The sequence below is a fragment of the Limulus polyphemus genome, unplaced genomic scaffold (genome assembly GCF_000517525.1).
Source record: "Limulus polyphemus unplaced genomic scaffold, Limulus_polyphemus-2.1.2 Scaffold1435, whole genome shotgun sequence".
Classification (NCBI taxonomy): Eukaryota; Metazoa; Arthropoda; class Merostomata; order Xiphosura; family Limulidae; genus Limulus; species Limulus polyphemus.
This window is the reverse complement of record NW_013667045.1, coordinates 71,857-91,358: the sequence shown is the minus strand read 5'-3', so window position 1 is coordinate 91,358 and position 19,502 is coordinate 71,857. Positions and strand designations below refer to the sequence as shown.

The following is a 19,502-nucleotide window of genomic DNA, read 5'->3' as shown; positions in this document are numbered from 1 at the left end:
GAAATGAATTACTCCTTTGATGTCCCACCAAATGCAAAGCATTACTTTCTTCGGATGGAGTCCAGGTTTGGTGGTCGTAAGTGGTTTTTGTCTAGGACTGAGCCATTGTTTTTGGCGTTTAATATTCGCATGCAGATTCCATTTTTCATCACCGGTGATAGTTCTGCCCAAAAATGGTTCCGCGCATTACGCGCCAGAAGAGACGAAGCAACATTCACGCGTTGGAAACTATGATCATCGGAGAGTTCGTAAGGCACCCAAACACCGTCTTTATAGAGTTTTCCCATATTCCTTAGATGTTTACGTATTGTTTCATGAGAGACATGCAATTTTAGGACCATTTCACGAGTGTATTGCTTTGTGTTAGATTCAACAAGCGTCTTCAGAGCATCAATATCAGTTCCAACATGTCGGCCCCTGCCATCACAGTTTTTAAGGCTAAAGTCACCTGAACGAAATTTGCTGAATCATCGTTGACACTTACGACCGTTCAAAACATTTCCATAAACTTCGTTGATATTCTCTGTGGCTACAGGGGCATCGTTTCCTTTCTAGTATTCAAACAGCATTACATGCGGAATGCGTATTTGGTCGTGTGCCATCACTATAAGGGATTAGAGTACACTAAACTTTACACACTATAGAGGCTACAATAACCTGACGTTTAGACAGTTTGTTTAACTATTATAAGTGAGGTACGTTTTTTTTTTTTGGGGGGGAGGAGGTTAATGAAAGTATTCCAAAACGCGACATTAATTTCTTGACGATCTAATATTAAGAACATGCACTAAATGAAATGTCCTGGTTTACTCTTAGCACAAAGTAGTCTCCAGCACAAGCTGTTTCGATGGGTCCATATTCTTTATTCAGTTCTTACCGCTATAAGATAAAGAGAAAAACTCGTAAGTTCGTTTGTCTGCAATTAAGCACAAAGCTACACAATGGGCTATCTGTGCTCTGTCCACCACGGGTATCGAAACCCGGATTCTAGCGTTGTAAGTCCGCAGATATACCGCTGTGCCACTGGGGGGCAAACTCATAAGAGGAAAGTAGATTTATAGATATGAAGAAAGTGGGACTATCAACAAACAGTGTCTATAGTAATAACATTAGAATCGTGGACGATGTGAGGGATGAAAACTTCCTCGTGAGTGATATTTCTACTTAGATGATTAACTAAATGAACACATGCTTTCTTATAAATATCACTCAGCTAGAATTTACAAATATATAATGCTTTAGCCTACGGCTATTTCATTTCCTCCCACGATCGATTAGCGGTAATTTTACGGACTGATAATGTTAAAATCTGGGGTTCAATTCCTCGCGCTGGATATAGCGCAGATACCACATTATGTAACTTTGCGATAAGAAAACCAAACACATTTAATTTCTCCAATCGATTTTATGTACACTATCTACGTTGTTTATGGTGAAGTCTTATTTACGTCACCTCTAGGCTTATTGTTGTTTACAACAGATAGAAACCCTTAGGATATTTTCATGTAAAGTTTCTTAAATATGAAAAGTAATAATCTGTAATAAAAGCTCCCAGTGGAAAACTTCATATAAGCATCATGAATCATTTCAATGTGAACTTATTATGCAAATGTGTTTTTTATAAACTGTATATCCTCCAGGATACAGTAATCAGCTCATTATATGAAAGCCTCTAAACTTTGTGAAACACGATAATTAAAATTTTTAATGTGTATTTTATGAGTTAGTAATTTTGCAACAGATAACATCAGGCTAACTTCACTTATTTAGTTCTTCCTCCAGAAAATGATTTGTCTGTCTACACAAACACGTGTGTTACATAAACACAACTACAGTCATTTAAACCACAACTGGTGACGTCTTATATTCCTTGCTTACAGGAAAACCCTACATACAAATACACTGAAACCTTGTATTTCGGAAAACTCTACATACAAATGTATTGAAACCTTATATACTGGAAAACACTAAATACAAATACACTGAAATCTTGTATACTAATAGTTAGTATATGGTTACTCTAACTAAACAAGAAAGTTACAAAATAACAAAAACTCAAACCATGCGCCAATTTGATCAGATAAAAGCTTTCGTTCATCATACATTTTTTTGTTTCCTATACATTCGCTTTCTAGACGTTAGGCCTATAGCAAGATTGTTATCGAGTATTATTATTTTTTTTACTGCTATTACTGGACAATACTTTCATGACGGATGGGAAGGCGTACTACGTATATATTATACGACGCTCTCATGCATCATTAAACAGAAAACAGAATCGATTTAAAACTTGGTCTAATAAACATTATATGAGTTTAAATAAAATTTCGTAAGCTCAATGAATTGGGCTTCTTTTTTCTGTAATATAATTGTAAATGAAAATATCCAATGGTTAAATTTATGAAGTTAAACTTACAGTTTGAAACATAAAACAACAATAATACCCTCTTTTAATTTTCTTTCCATCCTTATCTGTAGTTTTGCATATATTTTGATCACACGTGCATTTAAATCCCATACACAGTTTTACAAAACTTTGTCGCCACTTTTTATGATTTATGTCTGTTCTTTGACTTAAATGAATAAATTTCCAACTTCATGATCTAAGTGGTATAGTTTTATATTACAAGGATTTTAATTTGAGATTCTCGTGATATTATTTGTTTTCTGCGCATTTTAATTAAACATTTAGAATGAACAAGAGTCAAACTATATTATCAAGGTGCACAAGCTTTCATGGTCATCGCTGATGAGTGGATGGTTGCAAAGTCCTTTTTTTTCACGAACTATAGTTTTTAATGAAAGTACGTAATTTATTTAATATATAAAATAAATGTGATACTCGGTTACAAGTGACAAGTAACCGACTTTATCATAAAGACCTATTTTAATATATAATCGTAATTACGTTGAAACCAATGAATAGTGTTTAGGAATATTGCAATGAATACAAATCTGATGACTCTCTCAAACCGTCATGATAGACAAGTATTTGGAATATTAACTGAAGACAGCTATCATTGGAAATAAGAGGAACAAAATCCTGAGATGAGTTTGTAACATTATTTCTAATAATATATTCTGATTTATTATAGGAAGGGTAACGTTTATAAAAATTGGCACCACTGTGTGTCTATATGAGCCTCACATACACAGATGACATCAGTCTTCTTTGTTTTGTCGAGTTTCAAAGTCAGTTACTAACAACATAATAATTACAGAAAATATGTATGAAAAGGTGAAAAGTATAAACTCTGACCATATGTTGTTTGGAACTTTGTGATCAATACTAACAGAACTACACATTATATTTTGAATTTTGCAATATTTTCTTTCATTATACGTTGATTACTTGCCTACAACCTGGATGAAAGGATTAATGATTCTTCTAGGGGTGGACAAAACTTCGCGAGGTTTGAGATTTGTAAGGTCGGATTCCTTCGAAACAGTGAGGGAACGGTCTCACCCATTCCCACACCATTACACCACTGATTCTCAGGAAAATTGAAGTCACACTGTATGAACTTAGACTTAGGCAAAAAGGAACTAGAATCAGTTTACAGTTAGCTTGTATAATAATGATTTTATGTTTGTGTGTGAATGTTAAAAAAGCATGCAATAAACTTTTTGTATTTTAAACTATGGCTAGATACAACCTTTAGTTCACAATATTAAATAAGCACTAGTATTCCTTTAGAATTCACAATATCACTTTACTATGGGATATAGCTGTATTTACACGTACAGCTAATTATTACCTAATGCACATAAGAATAATGCCATTTACTTTTCTAGTGTTTGTTTCTGAAAAACCAGGTGACATCGTTATTTATTCCAGTGTACATTTGAAAACAGTTTGTTAGTGACTAAGCAATTTCCTTACAAATTATCTGTGGGGTTCGATTCCCGCGGTAGGAACAGCAGATAGCCCAATATTATATACTAAATAATTATTTCAAGATTTTAGCGAAAACCCACACAGAGCTGGCCATAATTTCCAACTGATAGACAAAAGGGAAAGAAACTAGTCAATAACAACCACCGCCAACTCTTAGGCTATTCTTGTCTAACTGAATACTGGAATTTTACCGTCACTCTTATAGCGCATCCACGGATCCTGACTGTGGAGCGTGTTTTTTTGCGGCTGTGGGCTGCGAGCCATGAACCCCCGGATTGACAGTTCGAGCATACTGATCACTAGGCCAAGCCCGGCCAATTAAATAATTCTTTATTATATATATGTTTAAACAAGTCAATCTAGTTCTTAACGGGATTGTCCTAAACGCATTAGGATTTTGTTTGTAATGATTAATATAAGAATAACTTTTACATAGTTTTATTGCTGCTAAAATAACTATAAAGTTATCATTTGAAATATCCGTTATTTTACGACAAATAACTTAAACTGTATGTGGTGAATTCAATTTTTCTTATCAATTTAGTTGGATGAGAGCTACGTCTTGGCACAGTTCTCGTGTATTATGGTATCACTACAACCATACTAAAATGTAACATGTTCGCTACTTAAAATTACTTTACAATGAACAAAATGACACTAATTGCTGGTGAATATAGTGCTCGGGTGACTAAAATTATACTTTTAAATTAGATTATTGTATAGGGCCACTTGTACTTGTTTGTTTGTTGTTAAACGCACCACCACGGGTATCGAAACTTGGTTTTAGCGTTATAAGCCTGTTGACTTACCACTGAGCCACTGGGGGAGAGAGGGGCTGGACTTGTACATATAAATGTTATAACCGTTCGGTAAAACGCGTCAATAGAAGTATTAAAGTTGATCTACAGCTGAATTTTGTTTGTCTTATTTCGAATGATTTGCTACAAGATTCGTTTCGAATTTATTATTAAATATCATGAAACATCAAGGCAAACAAGTTTAATTGACTAAAATTACTCGAGAACAGTCAGTCTCTTTACATGGTGTAAAGATCCTCCTTTAGGTTACCAATGCGCTGAACGGATCGTATATTTTACGAGTGGAAATTCTTACGTCACGGTCTTTCATCTTTGCTGCTGTGTTTCTCGCAGTGCCCGACAGGTGTCGCAAAGTGTAGTGTCCTTTGTTAGGGTCGTGGTCGGAGTTTGACCTTTGTTCAATGTGACTGTATTTTGGGGTTGGGTCAGCGATGGAAGATTGCTGGACCATTCCGTTGTTGCCATGGAAAGATTTTCCAGCTCCATTCATTGTGTTAATATTTTATTTATTTCTATCAAGTATTTTATATTTTCAATCATGACACTTGATTTTGATATTATCATGTACTTAGTTTTAAACAGGCTGAGGTGGCCTTTTAGTTTTAAAGTGTTATACGACATAAAAAGTTGGGCCTGTAAAACAATATACAGCTACTTCATTAACTAAATATAGAACGCTACTGAAAAGTGAGCGTTAATATACATATCATATTTACGTATCACTATTCGTACACCTATGAGTATGACTACAATATGAATGGCCTGAGTGTTCAACATCAACTATGATCAAGAACACGTAGAACACCTCCGTCCAGAGCCCCGCTTGCCGTCGTTTATCGAACTAAACCCAGGCCCCACGCTTTGTGTCAGTCAAGCTTTCTGTCTTTCTGAGCTTTCGCTTACCTGATTGAAAATCTACTTATTTCTACAGTATGTAGCGATGGCTAGGCATAATTTCTCCAAGTCTTTTTTGTTTAGACAAAAAACAAGTATCATATATATTTTTAATACTTCTGAAGTATTGAAAAGTGTAAAAGCAAGCTGTCTTTGTTTCTTTGATGAATAGAGGGATGTTCTAACTGTGTCTATTAGCTCTAGTTAACTACAACATTACATTCATTAGAAGTTCACCTCATTATTGAAATACATCTGTCTAAGGATGATAATTTCCAAACTTTAAATGTTTAATTTTATTAATTAGTTTATTCACAAGAAGTGCAACCATTTAATGAAGCTTGGACAGTGTCATTATAGCTGTTTTTTTTGTTAGCCAGTTAAAGGTCTACATATCTGTCTATCTATATCCAAACATATTTATTCTTGTAAAATTATCTTATAACCATTTAATGAAGCTTGGACAGTGTCATTATAGCTGTTTTTTTTGTTAGCCAGTTAAAGGTCTACATATCTGTCTATCTATATCCAAACATATTTATTCTTGTAAAATTCATAATCTGCATTTTTATTTTATATAACAGTTTTCATTGAACGTTAAAAAATCATCCTCTGAAAACACAAAAACCCACCCACTAAACAAATAACTTGCTTTCTGTGACCAAGACAGAGAACATTATCTCCTTATTATCAAACAAAAGAACATTTTTTTCAGTGCTATTTAAACTTGGGTCAGACACTGATGGCTAAAATATAACAGGAGAGTGATACTTTATTATCTTTTGTTACTTCATTAGTTCCTTATGTATTTTAATGAAATATACCACTTTATGTTATATTGTTTTAATAGAAAATGTTTTTTTTAGTATCAAAAGAAATCATTAGTTTCATCTCCTACTCAAAACTTAGCCTATCTAAATGAATGTTTATAGCTTTCTCTTCTCAATTTTTAACACATGAATTCTCACTGAATCATATATTTTTATCAGTCATTTGCTTATATTTTGTTATTTTTTGGTTAAGTGTATCTGTCACTTCTGTTTCAATACACAGTTTATTTTTTTGTTTGTTAAATATTTATTATGCATGTATTGTCTATGATGAAATTGTTGTATGTGACTATTTATTTATAAATAATATACAATATGAATAAACCAGAAATTATATAATTTTTCCAAGTTACAAAAGTACAGTGTATGTACAAATTTTCTTACAATTTAATGATACAATCAGAAACCTAAATCCAAAAAATTTGCAAGTTTATTAAAGTACCTGCTCATAATTTAGAGCAAAGTTAATGTAATTTATGGGTATTTTAAATTGTAAATAATTTTGATTTTTATACTGTCATAGTAATTGCAATGAAATAATATATTTTGTGGCTTTACTTTTCCTAAACATTTATTTGAAATTTTAGATAGTGTTTGAAAAACATATTCAGGAGTTAAAAATTACATGAATCAGGCCCTATCCTATTTAATTAACATTAATCAATTAAGCAAATTGATGTAATGTTTGATAATTTTTGTATAAATCCAGTCTGTATCAAAGAAGAAATTTTAATGAATGTTTTGCCTTGTTTCCATTTCTATTTTTCAGTGTGGCAGTAAGTAGCAGTGCAAGTGACTCCTGCCAATCAAGTGACACTACTAGTGTTTCAGAACCATGCTCACCAGAATGTCCAGCTTCCCCAGAGACACCTCAACCTATGCCCCCTCTGCCAGCTTCTCTGTCAGAAGAAACTAATGACCACTCTCTTCCTGGCAGTGAAGAATTTGACAATGTTGACTATAGTGTTTTATCAGCAAGAAACTGCTCACAGGGGGATGTATCTGGACATTCAAGTATTTATCAAGGGGACAGTCTCATACAGGGTAATACACCTCATCTCAAGAAGATGTCCAATCTTCCTGAATGTGATGTGGAATGTAAAGAAGTCCCAGGGGACCAGATTAACTCATCTGAGGTTTCATCAGGGGAACCTACTGTTACAAAGACTTATAGTGAGACTAAGAATGATGACATCATTACCTTTAATAAATTAGCTGTTAAAGACTGGGAAAAACCTTATGTTAAAAATAACTGTACTGTATATTCACATTATTCATCTTCTAGCCAAGGTCTTTGTGCCTCATCATCCTCTTGCCAATCACCAGTTGCTGCCTCATTATGCTGTAGCCAATCCTCCACTGCCACCTCATCAACATCTAGCCAATCAACTGCCAGTTCTCAGGCCCAGTTAATATTAGCATGTAAATGGTTGAACTGTGTTACTGAGGTTGACTGCCCAAGTGAACTTGTTGACCACATCCGTATTGCTCATGTGGACACTCAGAAAAATGGTGAACATTTTACATGTTTGTGGAAAGGTTGTAAAGTAAGTATAGTATAAGTAGTCTGTACAGTATCTTGAACAGTATAATGCAAAAGTCATGTTATATGTTTATATTTACAGTGTTTGAAATTGTTTTATATTGCTTTTTTTTTTCTTTAAACAATGTAAATAAAGAGTGTTTGTGGTTTTAACTATATTAATAGCTCCACTTGACCTTATGTAACTGTTTAAAACATGTTTATTTAACACTGTTAAACTCAGGATGACAAAAATACTTGTATGTAGTTTTATACATTTTTTATTCCAATAACTGTCATATAAGCATACATTACTGCAGTAAAATGTATCACAAACAAGCACAATATCAATAAAAAACACATTTTCTAAATAGTAAAAGAAATGATAAGTTGAGTGTATCATGTTTCAATGAGTTTTTTAAAGAAATAATTTAATTACATTCTTTATAAAGCATTAATATCCTATTTTTTGCCAACGCTTTTCTACCTTAGACTTATTCACAGAGACATTAGTTTAACCTAGTGTTTCACAAATCGGATTGCCACACCAATATTTTGTTTTGTAATAGCTAAAACATACCTTGTTTGTATTACAATAATAAGAATAGTATTTCCCATACAATCCTTTTTTTTAATGAAGTTGTGTATTGTATTTTACATAAAAGTTTTAAGAGCTGTATTCTTTAGTTTCTTAATGAGCATTGCTAACACATGAATATAGTAAGTCATAGTGAAAGTTTAATGGATTTTTCTTATTCTTTGTAACCTAAGTCATTATACAGGTATTACTCATAAGTCAATTGTATTGTAACAATATTTTATCTGTAATTAAAGCTAATTACATTTAAAGTTATAAAAATTAATATTTTCAATAACTAAGAGATCATTTCAATCATTTTGTGTATAAAACTAGAAAAGCCTTTGACAAAAAATTAAATATTACATGCAAAATTTACATTGAAACACAAAAATACAGAAGCTAGCTGTGACTTGAGTTTCTGAAATAGTTTTCATGAACTTAAATGAACTAAATTCAAAGTTATGAAAAACCTTGAAAATACTTTCAGTTAAGTCACAACTTAGTTAAAAATTGCTCCTGTCATCTGTTTTACAAAGTAATTATTGACAATTTGCATACTCTCTTTTATCAGAATATTAGATAACAATATATTGCACTTTTAACCAAAAATGATGGTTGGAAAACATGACATTATTATATATTAAACACATTAGGAGACCCACTTTTACTTGATTTTGTAATTTGATTTATGTTCATATAGAGATGATAGAAATAGTTTTGAAAAACACATAAACACTACTTGCTTTTAATATCTATATTGGAAAGTCTGTATCAGTGGTACATAAAGTTTGAAAATCACATTTTAAATACCAATTTAATCTATCCTGAAATATAATTATGAAAAATCTCTGTAAAAAATATTAATACTATCAGAAAAATAGAACTTTTTTTTTATGAACAATAATTTTAAATTATAGTGTAAGTGTACTTTATGTACCTGTTCAGTAATGTTTCATAAATTGATAAAGCATTTATAGTGCTACATATCCTGTAAGCAGAAATAATTATTAGCATTAGCCTTTTGATTAACTTTAAGGAGCTTATACAGTAATAATTTACTTTCGTAAAAGAACATCTATTCAAAAAGTTTTTGGTTATGAATTATGATTAATAACTTGACAGATGCAATTACAAATGTTCTAGTTCTTTGCATTATTTTCACTCCAACATGTTTTACGACATAAGGATAACTCCTATCAAGTGTCTTACCTCTTGAAAGTGTTCTTATAGCTTCAAGACTACCATTAAAGTGCAATAACATGAAAAGTCTTTGAAGCCTTATCAAGAAGATGATCATTGTTGGCTTGTGTCTTTAAAAGGTTGTGAGCTCTGCCTTACAATGCTTTTAGTGCATACATTATGCTTCAGTGGTTTTATGTGTAGGTAAATAGAAGGATGTAAAACTTTATTAAGTCAACTAATCCTTTTAGGAAGTGTCAGTATTACAAGTAAGTTACGGTGTACATGTACCATATTTCATACTTTCCACTTTGGAAATTGAGTTAGTTTGACTTTGCTTGCCAGACTTTCATGCATCAACTATATATTTGGTTAAGAAAAAATTACTTATTGTATGATTTTAAACTTTTATTTGTGATAAGAAGTAAAACTTTTGACATATTGTTCTTCTCAATAAAAAACATTAGTTGTATTGGTGGAAGTTAAGGTTTATAAGTCAATTATTATAGGCTGTATGGAGTTAGGTAACATAAGATTAATAGATCCTGATGATTGTTGGTCACATGGTTCTATAGAAGGAAATGTTTCTCCATAATAGATATTGTTTGAATTTTTCTTGGTAACCTAAGATTTATACCTTACAATAAATACTGGTTTTATAATTTTCATATAACATAAGGTTCGTAGGTCAGAATAAAGACTGTTTGTATTGTGTTAAGAATCTTGAAGTGTAGGTTGCTAATATATATTGTATGGCTGTAGGCAACAAAGTTTATGTCCAGATAAATACGAATTTTATAGCTTTAAGTTTTATAAGGTTTGTGACTCATATTAACTCTGGAATTACCAATATATATTCAATGTGGATTCTGTTAGGTTTTAAAACATATTTTTCAGAATTATTTATGCGCCACATTGCTCGTGTGTCCTTGATTTGGTTGGTTATCATATGAGTCGCACGATATAATTTTAAAATATCGTCATAGTTGCAATTAACTCATGCTTATTATTGCTGGGGGGGGGGGGGGGTTCATATGTACTTTACATAGGAAATGGATGGTTTCGCCCACTTTTTGTCATTTCTTTAACTTAAGTGTTCCTACACGCGAAAGTATAGAATTACTCAATACGATGCAATATGTGGGATCCATCGGTAACAGGAAAATTTAAATATTACCCATTGTGAGTAACTGGATATTTGCCTTCTAGTAGTAGTAAAACTAAAGGTAGTGTTTCAATGTTTTATTTTCAATTGCGGATCAACCTAATTGATGTTTTTATTTTATTTTGTGCTTACTTCATTGTACTAAGCGAACCCATTACGTAGTGAAATGAATTTACCAAAGTTTTACATTCTTCCGCGCGTGTTCGTTTCGTGGTGCTTACTGCTTTAAATATCCTTAGTATATATATTAGTGTTTGTAAAATACATACTCGGTATTCACAAGGTTTACACTAATGGGAGCAAAACGTACACACTTAATAATATAAAATGAACAGATTATTCTTAGAACATTCCACGCTGCCTTCATTAAATGGTGTTAAAACGAGAACAATGTCTCGTTGAACTGCAAGTTATTCATAAACGTTGGAACCGGGGGGGGGGGGAGCACGTGTCGCTCCAATATCATTAGGCTCCCCAGTATTTTGCTGACAACGATTTTTGTTTAATCTTATTCTATGCAGTCAGCTGATTTTGTCAATCGAAATTAAAGGAAACTACAGTTCTTTGGCACGTTCTAAGCACTACACTTTTTGTGTATCTGTATATTGTGTGTACTTGTTATTATCTGAAATATTCCTATTATATGTGTGACGGAGATTTTGTAGTATACAGCAATTTAATTTTTTTCATGTATGTACGTGACAGTACTTGCGTGAAATTGTTGAATAATATTTTAAAGCGTTTTTATTTATTATCAGTTTTTCTTCATTTACGACTGTTTCCCTCCCTCGATTTTTTTGTAAGTTCCGACGTGCCTGTTACGTAATATTAATATATTTTTTGTTTAATACGTTGACAAAACCACATGACACCAAAGATAATAATTCACGAAGACAGATTTGCAGAAGAAGTCATACTTAATCTTCCTTCCTTTTTATTTTACAGTTGTTGGCAAAACTCCGAATTATATTTGATTAATGTTAAAAGAACACTAATAGAGTCTGTTGCAGAATTTATAGATCATAATGAAAATTTTCGCATTATTTAACGTAGTAATAAACTTTTCAAACCATTACAACATTGAGACCATTAAATTTATCAGTATAAAAGAAAACTGTCTTTTTACAGATTGTTTTATTAACGTAATCATACCTGGACTTTATTGTTATCAGCTTACTTAAGTATATGTGTGTGTGTGTGGATAAACACATACACACACCTAGATATGTATGGTTAAAACATCTTGAACTTTGAGGTTCGGTAATTTTTGTTAAAAAAGAGAGAACTTGTGTCTAACTTTTATAAGAACCTATAGAATATACATGTGAATACAGTTAACATTGGCTGCGCATAAGAATAAAATGCTGTGAATATTAGGTCGGTAGCTTGCAGTATTTAATGTGTATACATTTTAAAATAAAAACTGTTAGATGTACCTATAACAATACGGTTTTATGGAAAGCAAAAGCAAAAAATAAGCATTAAATTTAGTCTGTATTAGTATGAGATGGCCATGTTTTTGCTGAATCATGTATAACTATTGCATTATGATTTGAGATTATTTCAACTGTTTGGATTTAACACGCGTCACATATTTCAGGTGTATGATCGGCCATCATGCTCTCTCAGCTGGTTACAGAGACACATGCTAACTCATGGTGGAAACAAACCGTTCAAATGCATCGTTGACGGCTGCGGACAGAGGTTTACTTCCCAGAGTGCCTTGGAAAGGCACGTCAACTCTCACTTCAATAGCACTCCTGCATCTAATGCACACAAAAACAGCCGAACCAAGGATGATAGTCCGAGCAAGTTGCTCAGGAGGAGGAAGGTTCGATATCGTCAGAGATGTTGGGCAGGTAGGATGCTACATAATAAAAATATACACGCTGTTTTCACATTAACATTGATATTTAACAATATTTATTGTCGGTTTTTTTTTTTTACATTAACTAACCATAGGATGTGGTGACATTTAGTGTCATGTGTTTACACTTTAATCGTGAGAGTTTGGTAACATTTATTGTTGTTTGTTTTCATTTTCACATTTATTGACCTTCGTCACTTTCTTGAAAAATACACCTTGTGACAAAAAACAACAACAACAACAAAAATTGTATATAACTGGATACTAATGGCCGATTTCAGTGCAGTTACCAAGCTATGTCATTATTTATTTATTTCATGTGATGTATTAGGAGTAAAATATTAATAAAGTAAAATATTATTTGAATTAAAACCTTGAAACGATACCGATAAGTATATGTTTTTGTTTTCAAAAATATTTTTAAAGTATCCCCGAGATATTTCTTATAGTAATTAATTGTAGGAAGTTCACAGTTATCATAGTACGAATGTGGTAATAGATACATGCTTTATTAATATGTTTCTAGGTTTAACGGACTTCATTTATCACAAGTTATTGTAGAGATAGGCTAATAACGTTATCAGTCATGCTTTATTAATGTGTTTCTAGGTTTGACGGACTTCATTTATCACAAGTTATTGTAGAGATAGGCTAATAACGTAATCAGTCATGCTTTATTAATGTGTTTCTAGGTCATCAAAGTGGAGAGTGTGGATGTTTGGAATATCTTCGTTGCAGAGTTGGTGCTAGCTATGTTTTCAGCTGTAACACAAAAAGGCACAAATCACGCTATTCGATTACTATAAAACGTATTAGACAGATGTTGTATAATTAACCTCTCAGCTGGCAAAGTATGATCTGTTTGTTGAGCAAGAGTTTGTGTGATATTACATCATATTAAGAAGGACAATAATTTCGTTCATATCTTTCTTGTAAAAAGGTCAGTAACAAAAGATGCGAATAAAATCATCGACAGTATTGTTGTGATGAATATTGTTACACAAATTACTAATTAAGCTATAGTTTTTTTTAATAGTTATACAGGATATCTAACTGATATGGGTACAAGCAATATTAGTATCAATCTGTTTGTTTTATCTCATATGACTGATAACGTTATTAGCCTATCTCTACAATAACTTGTGATAAATAATAAAGCATGACTGATAACGTTATTAGCCTATCTCTACAATAACTTGTGATAAATGATAAAGCATGACTGATAACGTTATTAGCCTATCTCTACAATAACTTGTGATAAATGATAAAGCATGACTGATAACGTTATTAGCCTATCTCTACAATAACTTGTGATAAATGAAGTCCGTTAGAATAAAATAGGATGAGAGTCATCAATGTTGTGTCCAAGTTTTAGTATGATTTTACCATCATTTTCGACACGAAAGCATTGAAAATACTTCTAGTTTTTAGATGTCAATGCTTTTCAAGTATTCTTGTCGAACATTTTCATAGATCGTATGTAAACGTATCGAACACAACAGAGTAGTTGCTTTGTGTTTACCAGCAGAACCAGAACAGATTCTTTTAAAATGTTGTGTTACTAATTTTTTCCATAAAAATGTGACTGTATGTTAATTAAACCAAAACTTATAATAATTAAAATTCATTGCTTAATCTGTTTCGCCTAATGTCAGGACTCATCAAGGCAGGCCGGGATAGGACAGATATAGCATCAGTCCAGCGCTATATATATATCAATTTTCATGAACCACCACTGCTAATCTGATTCACACCATAACATTAGTGGCTCATGAAAATTGATTATGAACACACACACACACACACACATATATATATATATATATATAGCCTCTAGAATACTGCTATGTCTGTCGTATCCCAGGTGGTCTGATAAACCCTGGCATTGTACGAAAGGCCTTATCGGCACTGGATATGGTAGATGTAGTGTTGTTGACATGTTATATTCACTCACCTTTGTTTTCACACATGTGTTCTAAGAATTATTCTACCTTATAACATCGGGTATGACAAGCCATTGAGGCCACAATGTATTGGTTCAACGCGTTGCCAAACAAGCCAGTGATGATAGTTTTTCAATCACATTATGTCTCTACAACGCGTTGGATAAACACATTATGGCACCGATGGTAATTAAATTTAAGAGACAACAAGTCATTGTTGTTAATTGTTACAAAGCATATACATCTGTTTACAGCATGCATATATGTACACACAATGTATATACAAAAGTTCAAAGTAAAATTATATCGTTCGTTCTTCTTTTCAGAAATATTGCAGGAACGTGTTATATCTTTACATATAAATAGTAATTTCCCCGAAAGAGGGCCGAAGGCCGCCTGGAGGGGTCACCTGTCATTCGAACTACTATACAGTAGTGTGTCGTCTGTCCGTCAATCAGTAAACACTAAAATAGCGTCATTTAAGGAACGTTTGACGTTGCAGTTTGTACTGTCATGACGTCAGAAAACGTGCGCATGCCATGAATCACAGAAGAATTATGTACTCTGTAGATTGAATCCAGAACAACTAGACACTTATAAAAGTAAGGAAGTAGAACATTTAGACACCACTTGTTTATTATAAAATAAAACAATAATATTCTCCATTATGACCTGTGTATATATATCTAGGCCTATTACATTACATATTTAATGCACTCCCTTATATGAACTGTATAGATCTAGGCCTATTTTATTAAAATTTTAAATTTATTCCATTATTTGGCCAACATATAATTAAGTTTATTATATTACCAGTTTAATTTACTCCATTATATGATCTGCATGGTAACAGGACAACTAGACAATTATTAGGTGTCTAAATATCCTACTTCCTCATTTATTTAGGTGTCTAATTGTCCAGTTACTATGTAGGCTACAATACAACACGACACATGAACTTGAAAAGCAAGAACTAAAAATATTTGTTTCTCTTAATTTTGGTTTTATTTACTGTTGAAACAGAACACTTTCGGGAACCCTGCGGAAGTACATCTAGTATTTTGTAGGGATAATGGCATGTGTATATTTTATATTAGAATTTATGGTTATTTTAGTTCCCATGGAACTTGCCTTAAGCTAAGCACACTTTTCTGTTAGTTGTTCTTGTCAGATGTTGGCAAATAAAACATTCGGTATGGCATGTTACTGTGCGTAGCTACTTGAAAAGCTATATAACTTCAAATCAAATATAGTGATCTTGTTACATGATGTTTTATAAGTCTTTTTTTTTTAATACTGTGGTATCTTCTGCACGTGCTATTCTATATGACTAATATCCTTGGATGACCGAAGTATATTCTGTAATGTTATACCTCATATGTATGAATGGCCTATACAGTATCTTCTGTGGTATTTGTTCATTATTTGATTCACAGGAAACAGTCACACTAAACATCATTAACTGTTAACATTAGAAATAAATATTTTAAGCACGTGATCTTTTCCAACGTTATTGTTAACATCGCCCAATAAAGTTGTCGGAGGATCATGTTCATTCCATGTCAATATTCGCATTTGACTGAAAAAAATTTGTGGAAACTATTTGAAGACGTTTAATTCATGTTAGTAAGAAGCAAAAATGTCACACATCGATTGAACTTGCAGAAATTATGGTATATGACACTGATCTTTTTTCTAATGGTTTTCAGTACAATGTTTTTTAAGTTTTATATTTAAAAAATGTAAAGCAGTATACAACTAAATTAAAAGTAGCAAGTTATTGCCAAACAAATTGCGTTCAAAACATTCATATATTTAGCTTCTGCACAATTAGCGGAGTCAATCTTCGTTCCCACAGACCCCTTTCTTCATGTACACGAATATTTTGGTTCGAAAGATTCTCTTTCATAACCACAGTTTTTACTTTGCGGGTGTTGGCTTTGCTGTGAATTGGTTTTGGGCGTAATTCTGGAGCCTGTTACTCTATGAAGTTTTTTGCTTCCATCTGGAAAATATTGAGGGCTTATTTCATCAAACATTGCGCCCTTTGTTTCTACATTGTTCAATGAGCTCGCTTAGAATAGCCGTGACACATTAATCCAGCTTTAAGTATAGCAGTGGCAACATTTGCATTGTCGAAATATTTAATATTCACTTTGAACCAAATATACAGGTGATAAATATTGCCTGTGACTTCACAGCTGGGCTAGCATCTGCAGAGACGCAACTACTTAGCATATACAAATCATTCATACAAAGTGCAATTAACTTTCCATATACTAACTGTATTAAAAAAAAAACAACATAAAACGCAGTGTAACTTTATGGGATGCTGCTTATATTTTCACATCAGTGTAACGTGAAATACTATGTTGAGGTTATTTGTTTTACCTACCAGTGACAAATGTTCACCATGTGTTGTGGGGCTGCTATCCTCGTGTCGTGGTGCTAATTAATAGATGTTGATAAACAAACAACCTTGCACTATCGCCGATAGCTGGAGTTTAAACAGTAACGTGCGAAAGAGAGAGAAATCAAACGAAAGGTGGGCTACATTAGGACTTTCCATGTTGTACATTGTACTTTATTTAAGAACTTCGTCAATTAAAGAATCATACTTAGACGATTTACAAAAATAGATAAAAACCATAGTATATAGTATATGTTGGCACAGATGAGCGCTTCTCTCAAATATAACCAAACGCATAAGTAAAATATCTCTAAAATATATAAAGTTTCGGTGAAGTTTGTAGCGATAAAAGGGCCATCAAATAGTTATGATACTAAATGTGTGTGAAAAGGAAAATGTGAAATAACAAAGGTTTTCCTCCTGACAAATAGAACACATTTTGCCTTCTGGCATAAAAAAATTAATAAATATATTGCGCGAACTTTCTCAGGCTGTCATTTTCTGGTTTTATATGAAACAAACGGGTTAATATTTCAGCAAATATTAGTAATCGACTTTAGAATAATGAAGTTAAAAGAGAACTACTGTATCCCGTGAATTAACCAAAAGAAAAGGCGTGTAGATTAGTAAACAATGTTTGATATGTCATTGGTAAAATTATCATTTTATAGCTTGGTAGTAAATACTACTGAATAAACATTAGTTATAATAGATTACGTTCAGAATAAAGACATAACAATTGAATTTATAAACTGAACAGAGAACACTGTCGATTTAAATAAAGATCATTAGTTGTCAGAAATTGGCCCGGCATAGTCCAAGTAGTTAGGTCGCTCAACTCGCAATCTGCGGGTTCGAATCCCCGTCACACTAAACATGCTCGCCCTTTCTGTCGTGGGGACGTTATAATGTGACGGTCAATCCCACTATTCGTTGGTAAAAGAGTAGCCCAAGAGTTGGCGGTGAGTGGTAATGACTAGCTGCCTTCCCTCTAGTCGTTCACTGCTAAATTAGGGACGGCTAGCGCAGATAACCCTCTTGTAGCTTTGCGCGAAATTCATAACAAACCAATTGTCAGAAAAATTAGATAAACGAAAACATACTGTTTATTTTGCAAGTGCAATTAACTTTCAAAGTTGACTCTTTGATGAAGAACTTCGTAACTGTCTGTGGTTGTTCAGTAGGTTGTTAAACCCTAGTGGTAGACAGACAGTGATTTTCTTGTTCTTCCCTAACAGAACCGGTTCGGTGAGATGCCTAACTCAATATGTTGTCCTCCATATATGCAACAGGTGCAGTCGCTTCCTTCGCCATTCATGATTTTGTTGTTGTTTCTTTTTAAGCGACAAAACTATCTTCGTATTTAATGACAGTATGCAACTTGAAAAAATAATAAGTTGTGGATCAATTTCTGTACCTGCACATCTGCCACATAACAATGCATTTTTTTTTTAATAAACTGTGTTCGTAAGTGATAGTGTAAGTGCATAAATACGCTGTGTTTCGCCAAGTAGCTGCATATTCTATGAGAAAATATCTTGCTGTATATTTTTCTTTTTGGGAAAAAGTATTTCTAAAACTTGCTATAAAAGCGGAAAGTAGAACAGTGAGTATGGCCAGTAACTTATAATCAGATACTGAATTAAAAAAAATCCAGAATGCAAGATAAGTTGTTCTAACCAAGTATAGCACCTCTTCACTGGACATGTTAGATTTAGTAACGTATAAAATCATTGACATTAACGCAAAATGAAGAACAGAATGCGGAGAAATTACTTTTTTTCATAACAGTCCCCCCCCCCACCCACACACACGCAGTACTTAATAACAAACAACAACGTACATAACAAGTTGATAATAGTCATGCGTAGATAAACCGACTATGTATACATATTTAGTGCTAGGGCCTATCAATGCCAGCTAAATGATCTGTGCGTATTTCTGCTGTCCTTTGTCTTTGTATGTACAGGTGGCGCCGGACATTTTTGTGGTTATTATGGTATCATTTGGCTCTCGCATGACCTTGTTCTTAAAAGCTGTTGCTACCTCATACAGGAGCCGCAATGACCTGATTGCTGTGAAGTTTCAGTTATGTCATTCTAAATGTGGTAAAAACAATAATTTCTTGTGGCGACAATGCTGGCATTTATAACCAATATATATATATGAAGACGAAACATTTTTTAATTTGTTTTTTCAGATTGAAAGTTCTTATCTAACATGTATTTAAGTCCTGATACTTTTAAACCACTTTTCTTTAATAATATTTGATGTTTTTAATTTATTTGGATTTTTTAGTGGCTGTCTGAAAACCATTGCTGTTCTTTGGTTTTTATTGTTATGAAAACTATGTTATGAATACTATTGTATTAGTAATTGTTAAAAGCTATATATAT

At 32.8% G+C, this 19,502-nt stretch overlaps 1 protein-coding gene across 1 annotated transcript in view; it reads left to right on the top strand.

Moving 5' to 3' along the window:
- LOC106463549 (zinc finger protein AEBP2-like) overlaps positions 1–19,502 on the top strand; it is a 98,386-nt gene that overhangs the window by 46,303 nt on the left and 32,581 nt on the right. Inside the window, exons 2-3 of the mRNA XM_013923599.2 lie at positions 7,210–7,987; positions 12,487–12,745. Of these exons, the coding sequence (XP_013779053.2) occupies positions 7,210–7,987; positions 12,487–12,745 (1,037 nt within the window). The remainder of the gene's footprint in view (positions 1–7,209; positions 7,988–12,486; positions 12,746–19,502) is intronic.